A 25,729-nucleotide genomic window follows, 5' to 3' on the forward strand; every position below is an offset into this window, starting at 1 on the left:
GCACTAACTCGCGCCCCTGGCGCCGACTCCTGTTATCAGGAGTGCGTCGTAAAGAAACGAGCGAAAGAGACATGAATGCGAACACGAAAGGCGCGCATGCGCAAAGCGCGTCTCTTTAATGCGGCGGCGCGCCGTCGGACGGCGCGGCGATGCATTTCGGCACGCGCTCCCGTGCCCCGCAAACTTTTGCTCCCGACTGTACATAAAAGCAAATTATCTCTTTATATTATAAGTCACGTGACCTTTTGCGTGGATGGAGCCTTATCTCCTCCCGACTTGGCTACGTCCCCGCGCGTGGATGTAGCCTCGGCCTTTAAGGTTTTAGTTAGCTTAAACAACAAAACAATAGGACCAAGAAACATTGCACTTTTTCTTCGACAGGTGGCGTCAGCTCTTCTTTGAACTTCGTGCTAAAGGTTCTAAGGAATTTGAACCTGTTCGAACTTGAACATCGGCAGGTTCGCGGCATCTCCCGATACTCAGTCCACCGCTACTATCCTATGGCGACAATCAAGCAGCTACGAAAGTGCATCGTCATGGCGTTCGTCGTCTTTTTTACGTTTTCTGTCGCCAGCTAATCTAATCGAGTAAAAAAAAGCGCTGGATTACGGCGCAAGTTTGCTGTGGGTGATTAGTTTAGCCGGTCATAGCAGACCAGCCAGGTAGAGGGCCTTAGAGCGATAAACTGGCAGCTGAAAGTGACCCCCAATGGGCCGCCTCCATGTTGCACATTTTTGACGACCATACACGTGACCTTATAGTTTTGCGTTTAGATTTCAACGAAGTACCGCGCACAATTAATTGCTTATAACAGTGCCGACAAGATAAGTTATGTTTTGTTTGTGCTGAAGTCCAAGTTGTGCTTTTACGACAGAAACTGGGGCAGCTTTGCAATGCCTCCGCTATATGCTGTCAGCCGCGGTGCTCTATTTGGGGTTTTTATCGGAGCTAGACACTGATCTCCGGTTCTAACAGTATCGAAAAAATAGTTTATCACGCTGTCTTTTTTTTTGTTTTTGCAGCGATCGCAATACAAATTGTGTCTCAGTTTCGCGTAGCAGCCTCAGGATTCGGTACGAACGCGCGTCTAGTGGTCAAAATTGTACAACATGGCGGCAGCCAAGTGGAGGTCACTTTTCCCTGGTGAACGGGATACCAGTTTATCACCCTAAGCCACTCTACCTCGTTGTAGCAGGAGGACAAAGACGACGAGTGCCATGACGGTGCACTTTTGTCACCGCTTGCTTGGCTTCGTCCGATTGTAGCCTCGGCTGCAGTCGGAAGTGAGTCGAAGTACAGTCACGCACGCGTCTACCTTTCGCCGCTTGAGCTCGCTCCCGCCCCTAGCAGAAGGGGGGGCAAGCGATGAAAAGGAGGAAGTTGATTGGTCCGGGCGAGCGCGTAGCTCCCGCCGCACTGTCAGGCTTAGGGCTGGTAAGGAGGGCGGCGTGTGCAGAAGAAAGCCGAAGAGCTGGGGAGAAGGTCCCCCGTGCGGTCCCGCTTCTGGCTTTGCCCCGACGCCATGCGGAGGAGCGAAGGAGAGCGGCCAAAACGAATTTCCGCGCTCCATAAAGTGGGCATTAACGAGACGTGACCGCCGTACTTTCCTGCGGTCTCGGAAGGCTCGCTGAAGCCGGCCGCGTTCATTCTCGCCAGATTGAGTGGATCGCGGGAACGGTGGGGGCGGTTCTCCCTTATACTGCGAGATATTGAACGCAGCCGGCCGTCGCAGATTTAGTAGCCGTTTCGGACGCCGCGACGCCACTAACGAGGTGCCACCATCGTTCGTTATTGTCCACCCCGCAACGTGTTTCGCACCTCGTTTTTAAGATGGCAGAAATGGCGCGTGTGTCACGGTTGTTTGAAACGTTAAAGGGGCCCTCCAACAGTATTTGAGCGTGGACTTTTTTTTGCGGTTTCTACACGCTAGTGGTCCCGGAAACCCAGTGGACAACGAAAGAGTTTGAAAATATTAGCGCATCATATTTTAATTTGACAACTCGGAAACACCTCCTCCGACGGTGGCGCCGCCAGGTGCCGAATGCGCGCGCATAACGGCGCTCCCTTTCACTATACGTCACATTCTTTGGGTTTCGTGATTGGCGAGAGCCGTCCCAGGAATTTTGAAGCGAAATAAAGTATATCACACGTTAACCGTCATTATTTCTCCATCAAGTCATTTTTGTAGAGCTAATAAAGTTGCAAAGTAAAGTTCAAAAAGGGCGAAAACAACGCCTTGTCGCTCATGCGCGCCTCCCAGCGGCGTCCGCGACGTACCATCGCGAGCAGACGACAAGTGATCCGTGCACACAACGCGCATCGTATTTTCACTTGTGCGCCCCCGGTCCCGGTCAACTAAAAGCAGTAAGAAGAGCCAGGGGAATCCCTATTTTCTTTTAGTGCTGTGACAGACTTTTCACTGTTCGAGTGAAGTGCGGCGACGGGACCGGTGCCCAACGGGACCGCTCACCAGTTTCTCCCTCCTACTCGCCGAGGTGGCTCCGGTGGCGGAGTTGCGGGAGACGAGTGTTCCGCGGCTGTCGAAGCGGACTGAGGCAGAGACGCGGCGCTTGCGTGGAGTGTCTTCGTACGGCGCGACGCCCAGATCCGCACTAAAAATCCGATAAGCCCGGTAAATTCACCGATGATGGCGACCCGATCCCAAAGCCACGATGGTTGCAGCTAGGCCTAATGGCCGACGAGCCGACCGGGCCGACGGGCTATCAACCAAACTCGCGTCCAATTGGCCAACCGCTTTGCTCCAATCGCTAAACTGTTTCACTTTACGTCATGAAGCGCTATGTTTTGCTTATTTAAAGTTGTTTTCTGCAATATTTAATTTGCTAATAACTCACAAAATATTGCGAATTTGTGTAATATTTTTTTTCCTCGGTGTTCCTGCTTTCATGGAGCTCCGTTTCAGCGCGAACTTCAAACCGGTCAAAAAATTGTTGGTGGGCCCCTTTAAGAAAGAAGGATGTAAGAATTTCAGTCATTTTCTCATTTTTGACGCGATACAATTTCAATCTTGTATAGATATATGGAGAGAGTAAACACACCTTGAAGCTTTTAGTGGAGTGTTATCACATATTGTTCAACGTTTCGGCGTGAGTCACTCCTTGCCTTCATCAGTCGTGATGAAGGCCTGACTCAGACCGGAACGTCGACCAATAAGTGATAAAACTCCACTAAAAGCTTTAAACTACGTTTACTCAATTATACACTTTTCATCAAACTACGAAACAGTCTTTTCCTGATATATATATATATATATATATATATATATATATATATATATATATATATACACACAAAGTTGAAAATCCCAAGTCAGAGAAACAAAAACACGGAAGGTTTATTTCAACGTTTCGGCAAGAGTCTTGCCTTCGTATATATATATATATATATATATATATATATATATATATATATATATATATATATATATATATATAATACATGATATACTTTTTGTGATATCATACGTGATCCGCAGAGTGTGTGAGTAATCGTATATATATATGATCATTTGGCAATTTGTCGTTTTATCGTGAGAAGTCAGCTTGATAAGACTCACCAGCTTCCATGCAGTTGTGAAACGAATAGTGAAAGCGCTCGTTCCGTCTACGTACACATCGCGACACTGTTAGCGCGAACACAAAATCGGCGCATTTTCGCATTTTACTCTTAAATAGTATTAGCGAGCACGATATTTTATCGCTTACATTATATAACTAAATAGGCTCTTTCCGTAGCAATAATAACTTGGGTGACATCCCTTGATTTCAAAGAGAAAAACTGAAAAAAGCGGCGATTGCTTGTTCGCTCTAACAGTGTGGCGCTCTGTACACTGTACTCGAAATAGTCGACGCGCGCCGGAGCGTGGATCACGCGCTTCATATGATCAGGGGCACCCACGTGCGCCTTTGAATCCGTGCGACCTACTGAGAGCCAAAAGACGAAAATGTATATTCGACGTCACTCAGTGGCGGTGGCACTTTCCCCGCTTTTCCCGCGCTAATTAATGGAATTCGACACGGTCCTGCCTTCCTTTACTCAGCTGTTTGCAGGCGTGCACTGTTTAAAATTTACTCGGTGCCATTCTGTTTGGGGTTTCGTTTTGGACCATTTTTGTCCAGGCCATTATTCTTCGAGATTAATTTTGTCCCGGCACCATCTTGTCCGGGACAATCTTGTCTTCATCGTATACACTCCTAAAACAGAGCGCACGTGAAGTGAGGTTCCCACGGTGCGAACAAATATCGCGGAACATCCAGAACCCCAGAAAGCTGTGCCCGCCCTCGGAAGTCTCCTTCTCGGAACCGCTCAATAACCGCTGGAGTGGGGACACCGACACCAGATCGTATACGGAGAAACGAGAGAGCCGCACCCTGCGCGGCAGGCGCACGATGGGGGCCCGTTGTCCCCCTGCCGTGACGTGTCCCCCAGGCGCGAATCCGTTGGCGAAGCGAGGAAGAAGCCGTCACCGCCGTTCCCAGCTCCCGTGTCCAGCTGGGCCGATCTCCGGGGTTCAAGGACGGAACTGAGTCGGTTGGGGGGCCATCTGGCGCGCCTTGGCTCCCAAGAAACACCCCCTGCACGACAAGGCCGTAGTATAGTTTTTTTTTTTCTACGTCATCACCGAGAGGTTAGGGCGGTGCACACTTGGGGCTCGTGTTCACTCGGTCATTACACGAGCTGCAGACGAGTGCCGACGCAGCAGTTGTGTCCAGCCTCCGCAACGCGCTGGCCTTCGGCAGGTGACGTACCTCGGCAAGCGCTTTGGCGCCGCCTGCTTCGCGCCTAGCCGACGACTAAGAGGGCAGGAGGTGTGATGGACATCTGGAAGAGGAATCAATTTCCGAGAGGAATTACACAGTGTGATTCTTGTCGAAGACCACGAGGTGCTGGGAGTATAAGGAACGGCCACCGCTCGCGCTTCGTAGCCAGCCGTGTCCACGATAGTAGGTAGAGAATCCAGCACTATGGCCTTCTTATCTAACAAGTGTTTCTCTCGGTCAACGCCCTCTCTTCATCATTTCTAACTCCCGCGAAAACAACGTTTACAAATAGAGCAAGTAGAACTGGACCGCAGTTTACCGATTGTTTTGCACCCAGAAAGTCGATATAATTCGTGTTTTTGTTTTTCTTTGCTTTCTTTCCCAAGTGTTCCTTAGTTTCTGTCCAACTTGTCGCAGCAATTCTCAACGTATACACCATTGCCATCAGGGTACAGGGATAAACTTATTTTTGGTGCGTTTGTTTTCGCCACAAAAGCACACGTTTGTGTATCTCTGTAACTGTAACTAGGGTAGACCTCGAGGCAGCTTGCCTCGAGTTCTACCCACTATCCTTCAATCAGAGCCAATCAGAGCTCGGCGTTCTGACGTCACCGCAACCCTCGCAAAAGAAGCAGACGAATTTGCGCTCCGCGTTTAGTGCAAACCACTATTCGCGTACACCTATTGGCGGCGAGATGTTTCGGTGGCGTCCTTCTGTGGTTCCCTCTCGTGACGTCATTACCTCGCGAACAACAAGTTGGATGGAGTTTATAATGAGCATGGTGAAAGGACGCTTGCAATCACTGCGCTCTGAAACCGACACTGCCAACACCGTCGAAACTGAACTTCTTAACACTCCTCTTATTTCCGTCGACGGGAAATCCTTTGCTGACGTAATAGTCAGCATTCGGCCAATCGCTGAAGGACGACCACACCGACGCTCTCGATCGCTAGGAAGCTGGCACTAGAGGCGGGACAACTGAAAGATGCCGCTCTCATCGTGTCACCGACGATGGTTGTCACGTTGCATTCAGACAGCGGTAACAAACAAGAAAAGTTTGACGTGCGTTTAAAACCGACAGCCGGCGAACGAATGTTTGATTCGGCCGCCGACAGAGAGTCAACCAGGAAGTATACCGGTCGAGCTCATAGGTTTCTTCGCCAAGGAGATGCAGTTCTCGCCGTCGTATACAGTCGAGCACACGACGACTCTCGCGCCTTCTCGAACAGGCAGGCAGACCTAACGCGTCGGCGCTTCGAGCGACACATGCATATTCCAGGCGTGACTGCGCCGCCATCGATCACGACAGGGAGCCGCGCGAGATGCATATAATTGCGATGTTTCCGACTTCGTATAGAGTTCTACGACTGCACGCCGCCTTCGGGGAGGGCTGCATACGCCGGGGGGACTTTGACTCGGCGTGCTCCTCGCGTTCCGTGCACTGTCGTGTTTTAATAGATTGACGGAAGGAGAAAAGGCAATATCTCTCTCTCTATATATATATACGGATAGACAAAAAGAGAGTAAAAAAGAGACGCAGCTACGCGAGATATGCCTCGGAAAGGCGCGTGGACCGGCGGGACGTGTATAAGCAGCAGGCATCTCTGGGGAGAAACTGTGATAAATGGCTGGAGAGTGCTTGACTTTGTGTGCGTCTTTGGGTTTGTTGCGCGACAGAAGAAGTGCATCCAGGACGAGGCGCTTCCCTCTCTGAGTTGTTGCTACTCGAGGTGGGCCATCTTGAATGCGAGAGGTTTTCCCCTTTGTCTTTGTCTTTTATTTCAATCTTAAGGTAACGCCGTGCTGGTGGTTACTTGAAACTGTCGTTAAGGGATCGGGAGGTTTCGGATGTGCATGGATGTTTCGTGGGTAGTATCCCCTTGGCCCAATAAATGTGTGTACACGTCAGGAGCAGCGCGGGTTTGGCATACCAAACAGTGTACGTAAAGTTCTGTACCTTTAAAATAAACAAAATTAAATTGAATTTGCACTTATTAAAATAATAAGCGACAGTTTAAGGAAACGACTACATCTTTTAATTATTTACGAGCTTAAAAAAAAAAACTGCTGCTAGTTTCCTAATTTAAGAGCGTGAAATTTGCGTTTCATTCAGTAATAGGCTGCTGTTTCTCTTTTTCTTTAAATTTGTTTAACGAGCGAAGTGTAAATTAAAATTCCCGCGGTCGTTATTTACGTTCTCCTAAGTCTGTTGCTGTTTGGACGGCAGCTCGTGACAGCAGTTAAATAAAAAGAAAGAAAGAAAGAATGCAAGAGAGAAAGAGAGAGAAGAAAACGATAATGAGAATTCTGCAGAGGAGCAATATCGAGCGTACTCTTCATCCTCTCCACGGACTGACTAGAACAGGTTAATAAGGTGCCGCGATAAAGATAGGCAGCACTAAGAGGCTTAAAAAATTGTGTAAACATCGGTACACCGCCGCCGGGGTGAATCTGCGCGGCATCGGTATGACGTTCCGACGCTTTACCGAAGGGATAAGGCGCTTACGCCCACGTTTCCATCCACTTAGCAAATCTATCTGTTCCGGTACCCGTTGCCCGAGTAGTTTTTTTTTTTTCTTTTTTCCTTACTATTCCAGCGATATTGATGTGAAGTTAGGGAGATTTGGAGGCTTCTCATTCAGTGCAGTTATCTTTCATGTGAAATTTGAGAATCTGCCGCTCTTAGATAACCCCCCCCCCCCCCCCAAATAAGAAAAAAATACTAAAGAGGACATTTAAGACTGCTTAAATGTAGGAATGCAAAAGCATTCCTACACGCAGCGCATTCTTACTCGCAGCGCGCCACGTCTTCCTTTTTCACGCGGCGCTCTCGCGGTGACGTCACTCTCCCCCACTGCGCAGGCGCGGCGAAACCCCTCCGACTCCACGGCTTCCGTGACGATGCATCTGCGTTGCTGTGCTTTTCTTTGTGTTTTATATCTGAGGCGCGTCCCCTTTGACCTCGAGCTGCCCCGCCGGCTTCCTTGGCGAAGCACCTGCGTTGCTGTGCTTTTGGCCAGTGGGAATTTAACTGCCGTTTCGCTGCTACAGACGGTTACAGAGAGCGCCGGCTTCGCTCCATGGGACAGTTAATGCTTTTGCATTTAAAATTACTCGTTTGATTCAAAATTTACGCCGAGAGACAGATTTTGAGTTGGGATCCGTTTCCCGAGCGTGTTTCTATAGGGTGTTTGCCAACCTGGAAAACAGGGAAAGGGGGAAGGAAAGAATTGCGTGAGTCTAAAAAAAATCAGGGAACAGTCACGGAATTTCCACCCCATTCAGCGTTGGTCCAAGGAGATTAATCCTCTCTCCGAGCAACTACAAACGACGTGTGTGTGGTTGTGATACACATTGCATGCGACCCAGTTGGCGTGCCGGCGTGAATATCTGCTCGGAAGCTATAAGAGCCTTGGCGGGAGCCGCCAAACTGCAACCTCGTGAAATGCGCACACCATGACGAACTTCTTTCCTTGCACTCGTAGTAATACGTTTGCCCGGTGGTTTATTTTAAACGGGTCATTTATTCCCCAAGAAATTATCGAAGTACACTGAGAAGGCGATACGGTCCGATGCCTGGCCCCTGCCCCGCTGGCCTTCAGGTATACCTGTGTTTGCTACATAAAAGCTACACTTCAAACATACGTCATACGAAAGACAGTCTGCATACAGATTTGAACGCGAGTCATTGCGAGATCCGTGTTTCGAATGCCGCGTGGCAATGAGTTCAAGGAGAAAACTTGGCACGCCGCATTCAAACTCCGCATTTTATGGAGACTCGTGTTTGCAGACTGTCTTTTGTTTGATGTATGAGCAGTGTGACCCCGGCTTTAGGGGTTGGTTATGAGAAATTTTTGCTGAATAGCAAGGGACACCCTAGTGAAGTCGGGTCGTTTGGAAACATAGTTTTGGGTGTTTTACTTTGAGGCATCGACCCCGACATCGAACCATTTTTTCAGGATCAGTCAAGTGAGTCACGCGGCGTCAATATGCACATTAAAAAAAAAAGAGGTGTGTGTGTGTGTTTGTTTGTTGTGGGGAGGGGGGGGGGGGGGGGGGGCTTAGTGTCTCATTTAGCTGCAGATAATTATTATGGCCAGGAAATAACCGATCTCGGACTATATTTCTCTGGGAGCTCGGACTTAGTGGTGCCGAATCGAGGGTAACCTCTTATAAGTCTACTCTAGCTCCAGGGAGCAAAGGGAAAGTTAATTCTACCGCAAGTATAGACGGTTTACACACGCGCCAGATTGCAACCGCCATTGCTGACCTTCCCTTTTCTTACGGCGATACCGAGCCACTGAAACGGTTGTTGATAAGCCATCAAAAAGGCCAATGCTAGGAAGGAGGACACAATAAAATTTAAGATGACAAAAACCTGGCATGCTATGTTAATGACGAAGTGAAGAAATTGGAAGAAGAGGGAACCAAAACTGAAGGTTAGTTATGGCGGCGTCCATGCACAGCTGCTGCAAAGCGTCTATAGAACACAAAAAACATTTTAGTTTCTTTTTTTATAGTTTACGTCTTTTTTTTTTTTTTTAGGTAGGTTTTCCCGACACAACGAAACATTTTCCACAGTAGACGTCTTCCCAAACACGAAGCGCCTCACCGCGGCGAAGTCCACGCAATGCATTCAGGGAACTAGTTGGTTATGGAGTTTCGGTTTCGATCGTTGGACATGTGGGGCGGTGTGGCCGTGTGGAGTCGTTGGCGTTGTCTCGGTACGGTTCGTCATCGCACCGTAAAGGCTACGAGCTCGCGGTCTTAGCCTTTGCGCTTATCCACGTTAAGACGACAGGAAGTATAAATTCGCAATGCATAATAGGATGTTTTGAGTAGATCGCATTTTCAGGCAACGCTATGTGTGGCGGGATCGAGCTAGCGCTGCCACTTTGAAGCAAGCTCTGAAGCGCTCGCCCGGAACGGTAGGGAGCAGCTGAAAACGATCTGAAACCCACTATTAAGTGCTTGCACTACGAGGTTCAAATAGAGGTTTTCAATGCAACAGAAAACGCGATTGTGTGCGCACCATCCTATCAATCACGCAGGCACGTAGCCAGAGGGAGGGGGGGGGGGGCCCAGGCCCCCCCCCCCCCCCTTCCCCCCGGCCCGAAATCTTCCATTTTGCTGGGACCCTCCTCTCCCCCCACCCCCGAAACAAAATCCTAGCTACGTGCCTGCAATCTCGGCGGTTTGCATACTGCTTGGGAGATCAAAAGCGGCCGCTACAGTGTCAACTCAAGTTTTAGAGAAAACCTCCTCTGCAGCTTGCAAGATAATTTCATCAGAGGGAAAGATTTCGGCACAAGTGTACGTTGTTGCCATGTACGCGCACAAACGCTAAAAGCGCTGACCCCCACGTAAAATGAAGGTTTCGATCGGTTCCGGGAGAGACTGAATTTATTATTGGAACCACACAAACGCCGTAACCCCGGTAGTCAAATCATTTACACAGCACAGCTTGGTATTGAGTACTTAATGTAAGGGGTACTACTTACTGCATCAGGATGCGATATAATCGGCAGGTTGTGCACGGTTCGCCGTCAGCGCCTCACACGTCGATGCGTTGACCCAAACCAGAACCATACGGTGCGCCACTTTACCCGCTCCTGGCCAACTACACTCGTTTTCACATCAAGAAAAAAATGAAGTTTTGCGCACCTTCATACGCTGCGCGGAGTAGTTCTTACAACATTTGGTTGTCAAAAGAAGAAGCGATGTATTTGGCGTTTGAATCGTGTACCTCTCGATAATATGACATATATCTAGTCTAAAATGTACTTACACATACCTTAAAGGAGCTGTGCAACGATATTCAATTGGAATGTTTTTCTCTCTACACGAGCTTACTGGCACACCTCGGACTCAAGGATACTCACACGCAACACCATTGGCCAAGAAACTCCTTTGTTGTGGTGTAATTTCAAGAACAAAAGCGATCATTTTCATTCAATCTCTCCTTTGCAAAATTTGATGACGTAACTCGGGGATCGCAGTACACCCAAGTGACGATATTTGAATGCGGTTCATAGATTGGACCCGAGCATTGCGTGGGCACTCGACTTGGGCTCGTGACAATTGCTAGCTCGAGAAGCATTCTGGTTGTGACCCGTGTCCAATCGCTGCAACGACGACAACAGCCGAGCCATAACAATGTCTGGAACTCAGCGCGTGTCCTGCGCTTTGCCAACCCCTGCGCGTGGCTATGATCAACACTGGCGGCATATAATCGGCTCCAGATCACGTGGCCGCTTGTTCTGGCTGCGAGTTGAGGGGGTGAACGCCGCTCGTTTTTCTTAAATTTTTTTCTGGGACTTCTATTGCGTGGGGTGAAAAACGAACGCGTGTTTCATAGGTCATTAACGTTAGGGATCCGATTTAAGCGGTATTTGTGCACAGTACAAAAATTGTTGCATCGCTCCTTTAAGGCTCCATATAAAGGGGGAAATTGGTAATGCTCCGCGAGAAGCCGAACTTTTTTTACTACGGTTCTTGAGGTGACAACGAGTATAGTTCCCAACATGCAACACTCGCGCGGTGTTGCCAGTGTTGCATGCAGCGATTTCCGGAAGAAGTATATTGGGCAAGGCAGCTCCGCGGCTGCGATCATCCGTCTCCTGCCCAGCTCTGCGACTCGTCAAGACTCGCCCGACGGAACTCCGCATACGTGCGGACCACGTGAAAACCGTTAAGACAAGTCGTTACGTGGAGCTCGCGACTGTATACGCCCCGACTACACATCGTGCATCATAAAAACGCGCTGTACACGACTTATAATTTTATATATATATATATTTTTTTTTTTTGTCGCGCTATACGATTGTTTACACACGTGCGGGGTTGTCCCCCATGGGTTCCTCCCGACTTCCCTGAGCCCTCCCCACTCTTCACGCGTGGCTCGGTTCGCCGCGGGCGTACACACGCGAGCGTCGCGGACTTTATTTTGGAAGAGCGAACTTGAGGGCCGCACCGACTTTCGGGCCACCGTACACTGTATCGGGGGTGGAAGATCTGTTTTCGCGTTCCGTAGTATACACTCTGGACTGCTTCCTTTTTTAAATCTTTTTTTACGAGGTTGCTTCGAGAAGGAGGCAGATCCCACGTGTGTTGAGCAACTGTGCTCCATTCTGCCTCACGATATGGACCGTAGCGAACAGTACGGGCTATCGGAGCCAGTCCGGTGCCGGGTGAGTGTCACGTTACTATCGGGAGGGGCGCCGCTTGTAGAGCCGCACCAACAACAACGTGCAAGTCACGTGACGCGTTCTCTTCGTTAGATTGGCTGGAATGGTTCGTAGGGTTTACTGCGGTTCAACGCACGTTCCTTCGGCGGAGCTTCTGAGCTTCGAGGAGTGAGAAAAAGAACTGTTTTCGCCGCTCAATCATTTCTGGCAGGCGAGAAGGCGCACTCGCTCTGAGCGAAGCTGACATGCGACGTGAACAAATAAAAGCCGGGACTTTTTTATTTTTTTTTTAAATTCTTTTTATGTAGTACGTTTGGTATAGTGTACTATATATCACTCGACACCTGCTCAGAGACGACCGCCTTTTTGATAGTTCGCGCGTCTTGGGTTTTGGAGGGAACTTTGATCTTAGAAAGCATCCGCGGACGCGCCGCGAGCTGAGTGGGAAAGTGCACTTAAAACTATAGCGCTCAACTCCGGGTCGGGATGTCAAACTCCAAACTAGCAAGACTCGAAAGAAAAAAAAAAAAAATTAGCGCGAGATTGTGTCACCTGTGACTGGAGGCATGCGGCCCCGTTCATTGAAACCGAGTCTAGAATATGAAGGGGGCATTTTAGGTACGATCGGAATTCTATCCTACTACACTGCTACGTCGCATCGAAATTTTAAAGCGAAACTTTTTGTGTGTGTGTGTGTGTGTGTTTTTTGTTGTTTTTTTTTTGTACGGGAAGACTGTTGATACGTGTTTTTTCACTATTTGAAAGGGCCTACACGACCCTTAATAACAACGTTCGATTGTCAAACCCTTTTATAATATCAAAGTATCCTAGTTTGTCGTTCCTTTTCTGGTTAGAATTCTTGGCTTCCGCTTATACCTTGTGGAATGTTTAATAGGCGAACTATCTGACAAACATCGCCAATTGTTTGCTTGAATTTCGCAATTAAGGTCCCTTCAGTTTTAAGGACATTGACATACCTTTCATATACTCGTGCTTTTATTAAATTTTACGTTTTCTTTCTTTGCGTGGCTCGCGTTAAATTAAAAATATATTTTTAATTTGAAAACTACCATCGTACGGAATTTGCGATGCACAGGACGATGGCTGAGCTGAGGCGGCAATTCTCCCCTGCAGTTAGATCACCCTCCAGTCACATTGGGAATGACCATTCCCGGTGGTTACGGGTTCGACGTAGAAATTCGCTCTCTTCTGGTCGAATACATCCCCGCAATGGCGGTCCGAAATTTGCCACGCGAATTTGATAGTTTTTTTTAGAAGGGTCATATAGTCGCTGGTAGCTTAAGAAATCGCAGGGCATCGCTCATTATTCTTCGGGCTTCCTTCTTCGTGATTGGCTCTCTCGTGTTCCCGCCGGCTAATGCCACACTCTGATTGGTTGCGGAGCAGCTGCTTAGGACTCGCCACACTCTGCGTTCCTCGAGCTCTCAGTGACGATGCGGAGAGAAAGTCGTCTGCTTCTTTCGGCGGGGTGGTGGTGACGTCAGAACGGCACCGAGCTTTGATTGGCTTAGATTGAGGAGATAGGGGGTACACCTCTATGCTAGATGCCTTGAGGTCTACCCACTGTTTCGTTTCCAACCAGCCAATAAGAGTTCGGCGTTCTGACATCATCGCAGTCCCTGTGCAGAAATCAGACAAACTTGCGCTCCGCATAGCGGAAGTCCGGAACGGGCAGAAAAGTTGGAAACGAAATCACTTAGTGAGAAAGGAAAAGGCGTCATTGCTTCGGTTTGCATACGACGTTAGTCCACCTGTCGAGCACAACCGGCCTGCAGACGGAGAAAAAAAAATATTTTAAAGCAATCCGGTAGTTGATGTCTCCGAGTAATTATATCCTTAAAAAGAACAAAAAGAACAGGTACGAACTGCATGTGCATCTGATACGCACAAATGTACCGGCTGTGTTCGTTGTTCGACGTGTCTTGAACTGCATGTTGCCACTTGAATGTTGCATTCGCACTGTGCTGCATGCGCGAGCGTTCTTGGTCATTGGAGGAGCCCCGGAGAAATGGAAACATTTGCGAAGAAACTGTGTCCACCCTACGAAACAGTTTCCGGTGCACGTGTCTAGAACGGAATTGGAACTCCACGGAATTGAAACTCCAGCGTGCCTGATCTTTGTGATAAACGAACGCCAGCTGTATTCGCAAGTGCCTGAGCGCGTGCGCGCTGCATGAAACGCATGAACGACGTTTCGTTTTGAGCACACGTACGGCCGCTTAAGTGTGCACCCTTAATAACCTTCATCTTTGAGTGATTGTATCGTTGGAGCCTAGATATACATTTATTTGTTTGAGATGTGCTTCTGAGGCTCCCAGAATGTACTATGCACATTTTGTGAATTCATCGCTTGTTCACGTATCGCACAAAGGAATATCCAGAATCAATTAAAATTACATTCGGTGAAGTTAATTCCATTCGATCGTTTCTGCTGCCGGTTAGCTGTCGCTCGGTACATTTTGGTTTGGTTTGCAAACTTGATTCTTTCACTCTGATGGTAAGGCCACAAAAAATAAAACACCCGTTTTATGCCTCCTCAGACAGTAATTGGGAGTTAACAGCAATCAAATGTAGCGCATGAACTTAGCTTCAGCACGATAGATACCAAATGTATGTACACACCCCTGTCTATACAAAAAATAAAATAAAGTTGAAAATGACACATTGTTGATTCTATAGAACGAGAAGAAATGTTTAGACGGCGCTCTTGTCCTGCCAGAAACAGTGTAGGGTTTTCGTTGGAGCACCGGCTTAATTTGTTCGATAAATATGCCTGTCATTTAAACTTCTAGAAAGCATTTACAAAAATGACACAGCTAGGATAATATTTGTATTAATAAATATGCATCGTATTCAATCTAATATATTTCAGGACGGCTTACTGCTCTGGAAGCTTCGTTTTTTTTTTTCTAAACACTTGTTTTCTTTTCTTTTTTTTTTTGTTTCTTGAAAACAAGTTTTATTGGCTACTTTTCACACAAAAAACAGGAATATATTTTTTAAAGTTTTATTTAAAGTAATTACTGTAAATTACAGAGCAATAAATAAACACCATAATTTAAAATAGTTTTAGCTTCAGGAGGTGTTCTGAAACATTAGAGAAAAACTACACTGAAGGGTTCAAGGAGTACATAGAAAATTGGTAGGTGTCCCAACAGAGGGTGTCATTGTCCATCTTATTCGCGAATTAAGGAATGCCAAATTACCTTTTATTAATTAAATAATTAATGATCCCTTAAGGGCCCCGACACAGGCGTTACATAAGGAAGCACGAGAAAAGAACAAAAACAAAAAACGTGTGAAACATTGGCGTACTGGGACAAAAAAAAATAAAAAAGTACGGAATATTTTGGATGTGGACCAAGTTATGTTCCCCACGTGTGGGGAACATGACTGATTATAGAAAAATCAGAAATTATACATTTCTAAAGATATCGGGGTCACTGATAATTACCTCGTGAGATAATGATTTTATTCTGTTATGGCAAGGTGAAGGAATGAGTTGTTAAAAAGTGACGGTGGAACCAGATATGCGACGTACGCTAAGGCAGTTGAAATGTCGTCTGGATGAACAATGGGGATCTAATAGCAAAGGCTGTCTAAGTTGAGGGTGGTGGTAGAGGATCTTATGAAAAATACAAAAGCGGGTTATTCCCGAGGCCGAGACACTGGCAGTGCCTTCATAGTTGGAAATAATGAATCGAGCAGTACGATTTTCAAACCTATGAGAATTGGTCAATGTGTGACCAGATCCCTTAATGTTCGTGTTCCTACCGTCAATCACACTCTCCTCTTCCTCCACTACTCATCTCTCTGTTGGAACACACAGAAAACATTTTCTTCGCGTTATCATACTTCGAACCGAAGGTTTCTCCGAGGCTCCGAGACTGACCAGAGCGCCCCTCCCTTTGCCTCCCCGCTGTCTTCCCGACACCAGCTCTGTTGTCAGGCACGCTGAAGACCTTCCAGAAGTTCGCCTGTGACGGCCAGACGCTGCACCTGCGCTGCTTCCGCAACACGAGCATCTCCATCTCGGTGGCCCAGTACGGCCGCAGTGTGCCCTACCACCTGCTCTGCCCGCCGGACGAGGAGCACCGGCCCAGGCCGCTCGAGTACAACGGCAGCGTGGAGTGCATGGCCAAGGAAGCCCTGCGGGTACGTACACCGCTCCATCCCTCGAAACCCGTACATCGCTTGCACTGACATCACGTCACCGGCCATTGTGGCGGCCTTGTTGACGTGGCGCCATCAATGTCACCGCTGTCTGCAGCATACATTTCACACCATCGAGTTTGTTTCGCTCTGTAAAAACAGGTAGGAATGACCACCAGCAGGATGAGATGACGTTACGTGAAACCCATGTATAGCCTGCTCGTGTTTGTTTTGATCCCACCGCTTGGGAGAGAGTGTCAGCAACGGAACACAGCTGTTGGTGTGACACCATAGAACGCGCAACCAATTTGTTGCGCCGCACGGAGAAGTAAAGGGAGGGGGAGTCGCGTTAACATTCCGCTCCCTCTCCCTCCGAATGGCGGGCTGCGCAGTCGAATAGGGACTACCTATTGGTGCTATCGCACCGTAATTGCGTTTGACAAAAAGGTCTATGCCAGGCGCTTTGTTGTTCTGTATGAATGCAACCTTCTTTTAGAGTATTCTTTCACCGTACACTGCTATACTCCGTTTCACCTTCAGTCCGAGCGCAGTGGACGCCACGAGCCATCCCAGCCGATCCAGCGCCGGGAGAAAGTCGCGTGACCTGCCGGTGGGGCGGAGCGACACAGGGAGCTCAAGGTCGCATGACACTCCCTCAACGCCGCATTGGCTGGGATGGCTCCTAGCGTCCGCTGTGCTCGGACGGAAGGTGAAACGGAGTATAGAGGCATTCTTCTAAAGTGGGTTGTCTTCTGGGGGAAAAAAATAAACACTTGTTAATCGGGCAGAGTCACGCTTGGTAAACGTGGAACCTCGCGTAACGAGTACTTCACATTAGGCACCCGCTACATGCAGAAAAGTACACCCGCGCTTGTTTTAGGGCGCTTCGGGGAATTGTAGAAGCTCGATCGAGTTGCACCTTTTGCACTGAAAGTAATTAGGACGCCTTGATCGGGAATCCGAACAAGAATATTTATATTGACCCAAGAGAAAACAAACACAAAGGGCCCTTATTAAAAAAAAAAAAAAAATGTACATCGCCCCTCTGTTTTTTTTTTTTTTTTTTTGCACGTTTCTATGTTGATATGTATATATCTAGCGTTTTACGTTATCACGTGTTTGTGCAAAGACTCAAAAATTCTTAAAACTAGGGTGTATGAGAAATAAATGAACTTTTCTTTGGGGAGAAACTGACTACCAAGGCGGACATCATAAATTTGAAAAAGACCTACCATATTTTCCGTAATATAGTCTGCGGACCATGCACGTTTAAAAGTTAAACTTTTACCCCTTGTGGACTATGTACGGGTGCGGACTATACAAGGATTTGTATTTTTAGATAGTTCACTGTGACAATATGTGAAGAATTCTATGAATAACGGAGTATATTAATGTCGATTTACGTATGATACATGCTTCTTTGTGATTTAATACCGAGGTATTTGTCAAAGGTGCGGACTATCTAAGCAAATATTTTATTTGTTACCCAGAGTTTGCCTCTGCGGAGTATAGTCCGGAAAATACGGTACTAATTCGGGAAGTAATTACCTAAAGATTTCTAATTCACTTACAATTTAGTGAAAAGTAACATTTCCAGGCGGTTCACGAGGGAAACGGAGGGCGAGAAACAGACAAACTCTCGATGCTGGAAGAACGATCTCGTTTATCAAAACGGTAAGCTCGCTTATAAGCGTTTGGTGACCGATCCGGTAGGAGCAAGAATAGAAAAAGAAACATGTCACGGGAGAGCCCTCTTCTACAAGATGAGCACAGCACCGCAATGTCAGCGCAGCGCCACAATCGTATCATTTCTAATTATAAGCTTGCTGAGCGTCATGAAAAACCCGCGAGTCAGTCAATTTTGGGAATGTGTGCTTAAATCGTGTGAAGCGAGGGGGTGGACTAAAGTTAGCACCCGTGCAACACGCGCATGGCCGGCAAAGCAAAAACGCAGATGATATTATTATCGTTGACTTTTTCGCATTGCCGGCTTAGCACCTGCTGTACGAGCGAATGCTTCAAGTGGTCCTAGATCGACTGATGTAGGGGATCTTAATGGCGCGCGGCTAGTTTGTAATGGGAACCTTATCTTCATATTCATCTATTAAAAAGTGACTTCATAAATTTAGGCTCGGCAAGTGCTATCTCTGCACGCATGCTTGTGCATGCCATGTGCTTTCCAAAACAATGGGCTGGCGCTTATTCATCGCTACAGTCTGCGTTAAAGTGATACGGAGTACAGCGCAGTGAAAGACTCTGCAGTTCGCTTCGTCGACAAAGCAACCGCTTTTGGGCACAATTTCACAGAAAGAGCTATAGAGTATGCGTGCACAAGGCACGCTTTTCGCCTTTTTGTTGGATAACTGTAAGCGGCAAATTTGAAACAATATCGCACCGCTTCGATCAAAGGTTCGTGCGTATTGTGAATCGAACTGCAGGCTGTGGCATCACCTGCAAACGGTACGGCGGAAAAGCGTACCACGATACTTTATTTCCCTTTGCACTCTAAGACATAAGAATTATACACGTCTATTTTCGGAAATAAACGGCGCGCAAAAAATACACAAGGACGAAAGGAAGGTGCGAACGACACAAGCGCTGTCTCGCTTGTCAGCGCTTGTGTCGTTCGCACTTTTCTTTCGTCCTTGTGTATTTTTTGCGCGCTGTTTGTTTCCGTTTACCATGAACCAACTCGCCTACATCACGACACTAGTCTAGTTTCGACACTGCTCAGCGTTGGCGCACCTCTAGCTTTCAATATATTTGCACAACCGCTTTTAAGTTTGGCCTACATCAGTTATCTCGACTGGAGTTAGGTTAGACTAGATAAAGTCCTAAAAAGAAACATTAGAAGTCATAAGCTTCCGCCGCTATTTTGAGGCGGTCTGTTGAGGTTCGTGTGGAGAGAACCCGAAAAGATATTCGAAGTAAAAACGAAAGACGTTGAACTCACACAGAACAAAAGACTCACTTAAGGTGGAGTAGCTTATGCCTTCCCGTTGCTTGTGCCGTGCCCACTTGTCCTTTTCATAGGCCTAACTGCTTTCGCGGCTGCAGGTAGTGGAGGAGGCCTGCAGGGAGCAGGAGGAGTGCACCATTCGGACGGACGCCAAGTCCTTCATGGTGGACCCGTGCCCCGGGGTGCACAAATACGCCGAAGTTGCCTACAAGTGCCGACCGAGTGAGTTTGCACACTCACCCGCCGATAGAAAAGCGAGCATTGCAATCTTAAATGGTTTGAAGGGAGCTCTATTACGGCGCCTGGAACGTGTGTCCGACTGGTGTGTTTAAGTCGTCTTGTTCCGCTCGTGCTTCGAAAATTGTCCAGAAGTGGCACGGTTGGATGTTGTTTCTAATAGTACTGAACCTGTCTAAGAAAGGTTACAAACTTCCATATATAATTTCTATGTATAATGCAGTCGCAGCACATGTGCGAAGCAGCGGGCGGGGAGAGAGCAGAGCGGAGCGGCTGCGGCCACTCCACGAGAGCGCGCGCTCGGCCGCTGCTCTCGTGACAGGCGTTGCCGGAGGGGGGTGGGGGCCCGCGGCCGCTTCTGCTCCTCTCGACGCCGAGGAACATGGCGGCGCCTGAAGCATCTCTATCGTCGGCGGCCGCAACATCGGCAGTAGCGAAACGTGGTCGCCCACGCCGGTACACCGCAGACGAAATAAGGGAGCGAAAAAACGACATTCGTGCTTTCGTATTCGCAACTCATAAGAGCCGCTTAGGTGTCCTCTAAAGTTTTCTTGTCATGCTTTCTGTGTGCCATAATGACAATCGCAGCGCCCGGTGCACGCATATGGCAGAATTTTTTCTATATTTTCTATATGGGAAGGAGTCTTAGCAGCATGCGCATGTAATTTTTAAATTTGAGCTAAAGTTACGAAAACAATTGAGGCTCAGTGCTACTGGGCACGCAGTTGCACACAGTTATACACTTGGAGATAAGAAGCTTATGTCTGAAAGTCGAGTTCATTCTGAACCTTTCAGTAAGTTCCTACTCATGGTATATGTCTTCTTGAGATCTCAGATGGCAAGTCATCTGCCAACCACTCAATAAATGCAACGATTGATTGTAATAAACCTTGGAAACTTCTTGGGTGGCTTTAGCGTCACAATTAGATATTTAGAGCACAAACGAGCCCTTCTTAATATTAAATTCTTCACTTTTGTTTCATGTTGGTGACAACTCTTTTATTGGCCACAAGCTTTTTTCAGTTCCTGAAGGTAAAGGCCGTGACGCAATTACCAGAAGCCTGTAATCATCGCTGTTTTTATAACATTCTCTAGTGAAAGTATTAGTGTGGCGGAGTATTCACACATGAGTAAGATTTGGTAGCCGATACTGAAATGTTTGAGTAACCTGCAAAACAGCGCCGATGTTGTGGTGTACTTTTACTACCGTGCAAAAGTTACTTAATATAGCATGGCTAACACTGGAACTGGGGCTTAAAAGTCTACTCACAAAAAAAAAAAACATATATTTAGGAAAAGATAGTATCGCTTGCAAACCTTTTGGGATTTGATTGTTATAATTTAATAAATTATCATTTTAGTTTATCACAATGATTCTTAAAATGTGCATATTCATCTACAGACGAGAACTCCCAACTCAGGTTCAAGTGTAAAAAATCAGTTTTTAATGCAGTAAAAAATAACAGTAAGTTTAATTTTAATGAATGATTGATGAATGAATAATTTTAATGAATGATTTTAGCAGCCACCGAGAGCGATTCCGAAACATATACATATTTGGTCGCCGCAAACAAATTTCCAGCACGGACTCGTGTGGAAATGTTAACCGTTTCCTTCCTCTTAATCTGTTTATTTTCTCATTGTTTCTCTTCCAGCCACATTTACGAATAGAATAATTTGCGAGGACAGCGTCCTTAACTTGCGGTGCCACAGGAACTTGAGGATAGCGATCTACTCTGCAAACTTCGGGGGCACCGAGCACGGAGTCCCGGAGTGTCCGCAGCGGCAGGACTTGAAACTCTCAGGTATGAGCAAAGTTGCATTTACAAACGAAATGCCACATTTAACTCCACCAACACCTGCAGAGTATTTCCACGAAGTTACATCCGTTTCTGCCACATAATTAACGTGTCAATAATTCTTTCCGGTGCCGCAGTGTTAAGTGAAATTTAGAGATCTGGGCACTTGGAATGCACTTTTCTCCATTTCAATTTATCGCTGCAAATTTTATTTTAGTCAATCATCTTCTGAAGGAAAGGCCAATTCATCGTTTTCCCTGGCTGATATTTTATGAAGGACGCGCCAAAGTAATTGAGCCTTACCTTATTGACGTATTTAATAAAGTAATGTTGAGACATTGACTAAGACACAGAAGGTCTAAGATCTGTTCGATTTTCCGGAGGGTGGTGGCTGATTGGTCCGGCAGTTACCTGGCTCCCATTGTAGACGGTTCTTCAACCTTCTAGAATTTTCTACTTACATCTAGAAAGATAAAACCGACACGCAGTGCCGTGAATCGAACCCGAGTCATGTGCGTGTCAGCCAAGCCAACACCACCTATTATAGAATAATAAAAGCCTCCACATGGCCTCCTCTCCCTTCATGAAACGCTATCAGAGTCGGATCAGGCTAACTCGACTATTAGGTCCGAGCCCGGCCTTTGATGCGCTGGCTGGACACGAGCCCCAGCCGAACACGGACACAGCACTCGTGCCCAATCTCAGGCCTCGATCGATCTGCTTGTGATGACGGCCAGGACGCCTTCTGCTTATCTAGGTGGTGTTAGCCAAAAGCGCTGCCCACTTGGCCACGTAAGCGCGCAGCAGTATTAAAAACACTGGCTAGGTGGAGCAAGCCGCCGCCCGATTTGGGGAACCCGGTGATCCTTCTTGCCCGCGTGCGATTGTCTCATTATGACGTAACAACAGTGGCGTCACGAGGGTCAGTGGCACCCGGGGCGGTAGCCCGCCGCGACACGCCCTCCGCTCTCGTGGCCCGCCGCGACACCCCCCTAAGCGCTGCACCCGGGGCGGTCCCCCCCCCCCCCCCCCCCCCCCCCTTGTGACGCCACTGCGTAACAATATCTTTCTTTGCGACGCGTCGTATTCCGAAACGGTTATTGACTTCCTTTTTGATGTTTCTTTTTCTTCTGTTTTGTCGCTTCCAAGGCTTAGGGCTTTTACTCTCTGGCGAGCCGGAGCAAGCTGATTATTTGTAGCCAAGAGATCATCCTTTCCTTGTTTGTTTGGTTATGGGGCGGGGCGGGAGAAAAACTCACATAGTGGAGGAGGGAAAGGAGTGCAAGCCTTGTAAATGTAAATTAAGAAGAAAAAAAACGCTTGCAAACGAAAGTTTGCTTTTATTCCGTGATATATAAATGCTAAGTGTTTATTCCCATCACTAGCTAAGTGATCTACAAAAGAAAAACATTTCATTTTGTTTTAAAGTTGTTTCGACCTTATAATTGAAGAGCTAGCTTCAGAGCATTTGGTTGTCATTGAAGCATAGGCCACAAAGAAAGGCATGTTATTGAGATGAAACCAAACATCACATGTGCAATGTTCGGTAGCATCTTGCCTGTTAAACAAGGCCATGTTAAATGCTAAATGAGAATAAATGAAGCAGGTCACAGCTTGCATAATAAATAAATGTAATGTTACTTTACATTCTATGTACTTCTTTCATAGAAACGTCTGCCAAACGTTTCCGTGCAAAGCTCTGTCCATCACACGGTATGAAATTAACATTGCGAATCACTTCTTGAAATGCCCGAAAAGTTAGAAGACTGCACATTACCGCGAAACAACGGAAGTCCCATCTTAAAAGTAAGGAAATTACCTTTAGACCGCTTTTCAATCACTTCCTTCTATTATAGCACAACTTTTCACCCAGAAAATAACTTCCTTTCATTAAATTATTTTTTTGAGGATGTAGTATAAATAGGGCCTTTTTTTCATATCGGGAACAGCCTTTTAATAATGTTGACACGAGGAAGGTATTGAGACTGAGTGAAGGTCACCATTAGCGGATACGTAGAATTAGCAAAATTTTACCGCTAGAGAAAGTAGTAGGTATTATTTTGTTAACCATACAATTCGGAAGATCTTTAATCGGTGAAAGCGATTCAGCAAATCTCCATCTTTTTTTTTTAACATTCTTTTTTTGCGTGTTGGTGAAGGGGAGGAAGTAGCGAGAAACAATCGTTATCTGGAGCCCCTCAAAACGAGCAAGGAACGCGAATGAGGGATCCAGCTTCGCTGGTTTATGTTAAACAAAGCATTCACGAATCGCCGTTATTGACACCTTGCGAATAATGCACGGCAATATCCGTGCCTCGTTCCTTGAAGGAGCGAGGGTTGCTTTGCCTTACTGCACGCCGGCGTCGGAAGAAGCGCACTTTACGGAGATTGCAACTCTGTTCAATGAGCTTCGAAATTCATTGAAACGATCCGAATTTTAACATTGCTTTTTGATTCGAAGGTAGAATAGCGCACAATATTAGTGAAAATGTTAAACTGAAGTTCTGAATGTTTATTTATGTCCAGTAATTAGTAATGGCGTTTTTTTCCCCCTCTAGACTGCCAAGTGAGCTATGCTACCGAGACTGTGCTGACAACATGTCATGGCCGTCGTAAGTGTACAGTAGCCGCAGACATGGGCACTTTTGGAAACCCAAGTTGCCACAAGGATTCCAAGCTCTTCTTGAAAGTTGTGTATACCTGTGGTGAGTACTTTCGAGACAGATTTCACAAATCATATAGTTTCAAGCGCTGTCTCTGCACTTTGTACTGTCTAATCTCCTCGGTGACTCCGACGCAAAGTATGCACTTACCCATCCACTTTGCCCGTTTGAACCCTGATCGAGCTTTTCACATATGATGGAGGCTTCCCTAAAAAGAGCAATGTTTTGCTCACATTTTAGTTGCATATTCAAAAATCCCCAGGTGGTCTATATTGATTCTAAAAACATTGCTTGGGTGCACCAGATGCCTTTTATCAGTTTAAAATGCGAGCTCCGCAAATCGAATTTGATTTTTTGCTTCTTTTATCAGAAAACTTTTTTCTTCAGATTTTGTTTAATATATAATCACTTTATTTGTGCTTGGTGGTTATTGATACTTGTTAAGCTGCACATGAGGATCAGAATTTTTTTCCTAAAAATTATGCTTTTAGCTTTGTGTGATTCTTGCTTTGAATTTTAATTTATTTTATGATTACGTTTGTAATGTGGCTGATTCTTTTATTACCTTGATGCATTTTGCTATGATGCAGTGAAACCTTTATAAAAATGGGTGCTAAGGCAACACTGGCGACAACGAGTCATTGAAAAGTGATCATTCTGGCATCTGGGCCTTTTTTTTCAGCACTTTAATGGCTCACTTAGTTTGCTATAAATGAACAGCAGACATGCATTTAATTGAATATTAATTTGTCTTAATGAATTTCACAGAGGCTATAACTGGAGGTGTCTTATACAAAGACGTCTACAATCAATCTTACTGAGTGGCGGTTCTCAACTATTTTTGGTTGGGACTGGTAGATAAAATGGGGGACCTCACCTATGACTGCAAGGGCAACAGCTGTGAGATGATTACAATAACCACAGAACTACCGTATTTATTCGAATACGGGTTTACCGCAAAGGTAGAGATAGAGATCTCGCCATGAGTGATAAACAAATATCTGAATATATAGGTCGACCCTGCTTTTAGAGCGCAGCTCTTAGGGGCCCGTTCCCGGCTTGAGCAGCGTCGCCGTCGGCGTCGGCGTAGCCAAGGTCACCCCAAGGTCGTGCGACCCCCAGGGTCATCCCAAGGTCACGTGACCCCTCTCCCAGGGTCATGTGACACCCAAAGTCACGTGACCCCCCGAAGTCACGTGACCCCCCCCCCCCCCCAAGGTCACGTGACCACCCCCAGGGTCACGTGACCACCCCCCAGGGTCACGTGACCCCCCGCTGAGGTCACGTGACCTCCCCGATGACGTCATCGTCACTGATGACGTCACCGACATCCGCATCGTCATCGTCATCATCACTGATGACGTCATCAGTGACGTCACTGATGACCTCACCGGCATCCGCATCGTCATCGTCATCATCACTGATGACATCATCAGTGACGTCACTGATGACGTCACCGGCATCCGCATCATCATCGTCATCATCACGGATGACGTCATCAGTGACGTCACTGATGACGTCACTGACATCCGCATCGTCATCGTCACTGATGATGTCATCAGTGACGTCACTGACGACATCATCGGCATCGTCACGTGACCCCCAAGGTCACGTGACCCCCCAAGGTCACGTGACCCCCCCCCCCCCCCCAGTACCCTTCCCCCCTCCTCCTCAAGAGCTGCGCTCTAATTCGGTGTTACAGGGAGTTGTAAACGGCTTTCACTTTTTAAAGTGGGAAACATAAGGAAAGAAGTTTGCGCAAAAACTTAATTGTAGGTTGCTGAGTAGCTTTGGCTTCTTGCTAACATTTGCATGTCAGCCTTGATCACATCATTGTTCAAACTCTCAGAACAGTCAGCTATGCGCTTCCAAGCAGTGTGCATCTCACGTCCAGCTTCTCTGCCTCGTACCGCTACTCGCTCGTCAAGC

At 46.9% G+C, this 25,729-nt stretch overlaps 1 protein-coding gene across 1 annotated transcript in view; it reads left to right on the top strand.

The window, feature by feature from the left end:
* Nucleotides 1-25,729, top strand: part of LOC120839904 (protein eva-1 homolog C) — a 275,051-nt gene that overhangs the window by 214,038 nt on the left and 35,284 nt on the right. Inside the window, exons 2-5 of the mRNA XM_042292064.1 lie at nt 15,928-16,145; nt 19,200-19,323; nt 20,994-21,143; nt 23,696-23,842. Of these exons, the coding sequence (XP_042147998.1) occupies nt 15,928-16,145; nt 19,200-19,323; nt 20,994-21,143; nt 23,696-23,842 (639 nt within the window). The remainder of the gene's footprint in view (nt 1-15,927; nt 16,146-19,199; nt 19,324-20,993; nt 21,144-23,695; nt 23,843-25,729) is intronic.

Source organism: Ixodes scapularis, unplaced genomic scaffold (assembly GCF_016920785.2).
Source record: "Ixodes scapularis isolate PalLabHiFi unplaced genomic scaffold, ASM1692078v2 PGA_scaffold2__306_contigs__length_199485367, whole genome shotgun sequence".
Taxonomy (NCBI): domain Eukaryota; kingdom Metazoa; phylum Arthropoda; class Arachnida; order Ixodida; family Ixodidae; genus Ixodes; species Ixodes scapularis.